Source organism: Lactuca sativa, chromosome 3, assembly GCF_002870075.4.
Source record: "Lactuca sativa cultivar Salinas chromosome 3, Lsat_Salinas_v11, whole genome shotgun sequence".
NCBI lineage: Eukaryota > Viridiplantae > Streptophyta > Magnoliopsida > Asterales > Asteraceae > Lactuca > Lactuca sativa.
The window spans coordinates 87,082,861-87,088,619 of record NC_056625.2 but is presented as its reverse complement, the minus strand read 5'-3'; the positions used below and the strand labels follow the sequence as shown (position 1 = coordinate 87,088,619).

Below are 5,759 nucleotides of genomic sequence, written 5' to 3'. Positions count from 1 at the left end.
TTTTGAGCTTAGAAATAAAGATGTTATCAATCCGTCTCTAAATTATAAAATGGACCTAGTTCGCTTTTGGTATAGATCCACCACTCTCATAAAGTAACATTTGGTTTTGTGTTTCTATCTATATAACACACACCTCTCTTCTTCCGCAAAAGACTAACAAAACCTTAAGAAGGGTTTCATCTTACGATTTTCACTTTTCACAATTTGACTACTAAACTTTGGTTTGTCTAAGATTAACCCCATACGAATTGTCAATTATCACAATAAACCAATTTTTACACCTTTTATTACAATTAAGGCTAAGTACCAAAGTAGTGATGTACTTTAATTTCCTAAAATAAGGAATATTTCATCTTAGTTCTCACTTTGCCTTACTTATTAACACCAAGTTCCACATTTTTAATATTACAGATATCTACCTCCAAACCACGGGTGTTACAATTCTTCCACTTAGGAGGATTTTGTCTTGTAAGATTAAAACAAGTAATGGTATTGCTTCCAACACAAGCTTTAGTTTCCTAAGGGCAAAGATATTCATCATTGCATTCATCAACATAACATGTACATGTCATGCAATCATTATTTCATTCTTTTCCATGGGTGGGGCCATCAATCTCCTTGTTGGTGTATTTCCAATTAGTATATGTTAGAATTTGTTATGAACATGATTGATGATACAACTCAAAAGGCAATCAAAGCTTATAGCCTTGTTTCCATCTCCATACTTGTAATGAAGCGTCAAATAACACATGGATTTAATTCTTCACTTTACCCTAACTGGATAAGTTCTTGCCAAATAGAGTCTTTCTAAATTACTCTATCTACCACTCCTACATCCTTAGTTGTTTCTCTAAATTCACACAAAACATGTTATGGTTTTGAGTTGTCATCATTCATTACCAAATTATTTCTCTAAAGGGTTGTTAGTTGCACATTGTAATCACTTCCAAAACAGAATGTTGAACAACCATTATTAGGGTCAAGAATAAACACCCAATGAATTTGTTTCGTTCAACTTTTTTTAATCTCACTCATATTCATCATAAACGTTCCAAACCATTCTCACAATGTGTTAGACCACGGACATTAAGAATTTCTTGTATGTGTTTTGGTCATATAAATGCTTCGGCCACATTTATGGATCTAATTAATCGAGTTTGTAAACCATATTTGCATCCATTAGGTAATTGTGTTTATTCATGACACTGGTTCACTCAAGAAAGGAAAAAGAACATAGAAGTCATCTACAAGAAATACCAAAAACTTTGAAATGTAAATGATTATATGGAAATTCTCCAAGTGTGACTTTTGGTTATGAGATAAAGTATAACTTTTATCTCATATTATGAACAAGATTGAATTGAAGTCGATCCAACAAATACTGAAGCAATCATGAAGTGGGAACCCCAATAAAGAAATGTTTTTAACTTTTTATTATAAGCATCACGATCAACATATTATTTTAACTGAAAGCATACAATAGGAATGGATAAGCATTACAAGAATATAAAATGAAAGAGTACAAATCTTAGAATAAGATTGTGTAGCAGTATTAAAGAATAATGCACATAGATGATGTACAAATAAAGGTATAAAATATACAAGTGTATTAAACAACAAAGATCTCAAATATTATTATAAAAAAAAATATAGCTTGTAACCACATAAACTACAAATTAGCACTATTCACAATGAAAGCGAACTAAAAGTTCAGAAACACAATTAATGACCCTTTATACAATTTTAACAACATGATTTAGTTATTAAACTTGAAATTAAAAAACATTTTTTTTAATTCTGAAAAGTCAATTAGTTTGGGGAAGTGAGTTTACTTTCATCTGAATCATGTTTCATTGAAGAATCTCCACCCATCAATTCCTGAAAAGCTTCAACCTTCACAGGTGGAGCTCTAACCATCATTCCCATATTCCTGCATACAATTAATAAAACTTCAATCTCATTTTTTCTTTTTCTTTTTTAAATAAATAAAAACAAAAGTAGGTTGCTATTTCTTGAATTTAATACTAATTTCTTACGGAGAGTGAGCTTGTGGGTGGAGTTGGGGGATTTGGACAGACGCCATTGGTCGAAACTGATTGTTTTGAGCTTGATATGCTGACATGGCAGCAAACTGCTGCTGTCGAAATTGCATTTGAGGGTTTCTATAATTCATGGTTGCAAATCCACCATTATTGATACTATTGTTGTTGTTGTTGTTATCTATTTGGAAATCAGATGGATTTTCAAGTTTGACTTCCACCATTGACCTTTGACTTTCATTATCCAAATTCATATTCATCACACCGACACCAACACCAACACCGCGAGGATTTGGATTTGCGGGTTGACGCCTTCGCATGCGGTCCCACTGTTGCTGTTGTTGTAGAGGATGAACCATTTGGTTTTGCATTTGTCTTGCAAACTATTTTATAAAATATAAAGAAATTGTTATTATGTGGAAATGAAATATATGTGTATATGAAGTAGAGATTGAAAGTTGACTGACTTGATGGGGTTGACCAACTCTAGTTTGACTTTGTAATTGCATTTGTGTCTGCATTGCTTGAACTTGCATTTGTGTTTGTTGAATGTTGTTCTTGGAACTATCTTTAACAACCTCGGTAAAAGCCGCAAGATTACTGAAGTAATTCAAGAACATGTCAAATAATTAAATATTAAAAAAAGAAAAAGAATAAAACCATAACAAAAAGTTTCAATTTTGATAACAAAACAAGTTGTACTGTGTTTGACATTCATTAAACTGGATATAGACTTTCCCAAAGATTGATGTCAATAAGACAAAAATTGCAACTTTATGTCCCACCTAAAAGACGTAAATGCCCTCAAGAGTCAACAATAATAAAACCAAAATAAAAAGTTTCAATTTTGATAACAATATAAGTTATGATGTGTTTGGCATGCATTGTACTGGGACTAGGACACAAACTGATGTCAATGAGACAAAAGATGCAACTTTATGCTCCACCCAAAAGACATAAACGCCCTCAAAAGTCAAGAATGATAAAAAGTTTCAATTTTGATAACAAAGAAGGACAAAACAAGTTGTACTGTGTCTGGCATGCATTGTACTGGGACACAGACTGATGTCAATGAGACAAAAATTGCAACTTTATGCTCCACCCAAAAGACGTAAACGCCCTCAAAAGTCAACAATAATAAAAAGTAGCAATTTTGATAACAAAACAAGACAAAACAAGTTGTACTGTGTCTGACATGCATTGTATTGGGACAGGACATAGATTGATGTAAATGAGACAAAAATTGCAACTTTATGTCCCACAAAAAGACGTAAACGCCCTCAAAAGTCAACAATAATGATGTGTTAACACGTACCCTTGTCCAATTGTTTGGAGGAACATCTTAAGTAGACCAATAGCTGAACAATCTTTTCTATAACTATCAGAAAGGACTTTCAAGATTCGACCTAATTTACAAATATGACACCCAACCAATTGAGCTAATATATCCAATGATCCACCAGAAGCCGATTCAAAACCAACATCAATCAACAACCGGGACACCATTTGTCGAGACATTTCCGAAGCTTGTTGAGAACTCAAACTATTTTTCATCCCAAATGTTCCATTTTTACCCCTATCAAGACCCCCTTGTTGCTCCATGTTAAGGTACTCTGGCCTTATACCAAGTCTCTCCAACATAATGGGGCTTTTCGTCATTATCGGGGGCAAGGGCAAATTGTCCAAAACTCCATTACACTTTACCATATGAACATTTTCTAATTGATTTGAAAGAGGTAAAGCACTATCGGGAACTGAGTTTGCTGAAAACATTGTTTCAGGGAAAAATAATTCGTCATCTGGGGTTTGACCTTGACCGGAGTCAAACATGGGGCTGCCCGAAGTTAGGGTTTGTTCTTCCATGAAAACTGCCCGGTTTCTTTTATGCTTTTGGGCAATTTTGAGATAGTTAGACATTTGTTCGGGTGTACGTTTTTCAGATTCTCTGTCACCTGAAGGTAATCTGTAGGGTTTTGTGGCTCTGTATTTTTCAAAGAATTGAGTGTACCATGATTCTGGGCATCTTTGAGAGATATTTTCATCTTCAGATGTACCATATCTAGATCCTATACCAAAATTTGGTTTTTGTTGAACCTGTGAAACCATGATAATTGATTTTAGAGTGTGAGTTAACTTCCATTTATATACATCAGATGTAAAGAGGGTTCGTTTTTAGAGAAGAGTGAGCTAACATACCTTTGAAGATGGTGCTACATTTTGTGTAGGATTCTCTAGAGTATAAAAAATGTCATCACCATGTAACTGTAAATCTGAAGAAACAATCGAATGAACAATTTGAATTAAGATTCTAGTGAGGATCGACACACTGCATTACTAGAAGATAACAGTTCACAGAAAAGGAATTATCATGACAAACGATAAGCAAAGCAATTTACAAGAATCTTACAGGTTCTAGAGAAATTGTGGAAAATAGTTAAAGAATTCATAACCAGATTCAAGAGCAATTGTTAAATCCATCAAAGAGGATGTGATTAAAGAAAATCATAACCAAATTTCGAGACAATTGCTTGAATTTATCAAGGCAAAACATCTATCTGGAGGTTTTATAGAGCAATTCACAGCAAAATTTTAAGAGCAATTGTTTCAATACACTGACCAGGAAATTCTTACAATTTGGATTGAGCTTCGAATTGGAAGAAGGAGAAGATCGATTGGACAGAGGGAAAAGCGAGACGCAAGCTTTGTCGAAGAGGAGAGCGCGAACACGGAGTTGAAGTTGAATTTGAGCCCTAGACTTGGTCTCGTCGATTCTCATGAAGGATTCCCAAGAAGACGGCGATGATAAGAATGGAGAGAAGGTGGCGTGCAGAGAATCATCTCCAATCCACGATCTCCAGACGCCTTGAGATTCAAGTTTCCGGGCAAGCTCGAAGCCACGTCCGTCGTCGCCCAATAACGCCATTGAGACTTGAGGGTTGAGGGTGTTCTTCGACAGTCAGAGTCGCAGAAATAGGTTAAAGACAAGAGAGAGTTTTATCTTTTATGTTGAGAAGTGATCAAGTATATCGATTTCTCATACTTGCCCTTGATCAATAATCTTTTTTTTTTTATTTTTACTTTTAAAGACTATCTTCATTCTTCAGTCTATCTCTATTTTTTTTTCTTTTAAAACTGGAATAAAAAATAAAATAAATAGTGTTTTATCTTTAATTCTATTATATTTTTATCTTATTTTTACCCCTAAAAAATATATTCCATTTTTCTAACTTATATAAATTGTCAAACACACCCTTTCTATTAATTTGGTTTTAACAAATATATAATATATATTTTTTTCATTACAATAATATTAAATAAATAAGATTATATTTATAATATGTAATTATAAGCTTTTGTAAAATACATTATTGTGTTTTAAAATTTCAATATGTATTTAAATTTTAATATGAATTTGTTAAACAAAAAACAAACTTTATATTTATAATATATTAATATAATTTAATATATAACACAATATTATAAATATTAAATATTACATTTAAATAATAATTAGTAGATAAAAAAACCAAAAATATATAAATATATAAAACGATGAAGTAAAACCGACAACTCAAAGTTCATCCCCATCTTGGAGGAAATTAATAGTATAACACCAAATATGGTGTTATACTATTCATTTCCCCCAAAATTAGGGAATAAATGGAGTAGGGTTGGAGAGGATTGGGGAAAAATGGAGGAAATAATAGAGAATGAGAGTGG

The 5,759-nt window shown here is 32.8% G+C and overlaps 1 protein-coding gene across 1 annotated transcript; it reads right to left on the bottom strand.

Annotated features, from left to right (window-relative positions):
• Positions 1–1,609: 1,609 nt before the first annotated feature.
• Positions 1,610–5,048, bottom strand: LOC111915586 (uncharacterized). Its single transcript, XM_023911235.2, has 6 exons — positions 4,671–5,048; positions 4,236–4,309; positions 3,355–4,133; positions 2,507–2,639; positions 2,037–2,422; positions 1,610–1,930 (listed from the first exon to the last, which is right to left on the bottom strand). The coding sequence occupies exons 1-6, from the start codon at positions 4,960–4,962 to the stop codon at positions 1,810–1,812; spliced, it is 1,785 nt and encodes a 594-aa protein (XP_023767003.1). The 5' UTR covers positions 4,963–5,048; the 3' UTR covers positions 1,610–1,809.
• Between the last annotated feature and the right edge of the window lie 711 nt (positions 5,049–5,759).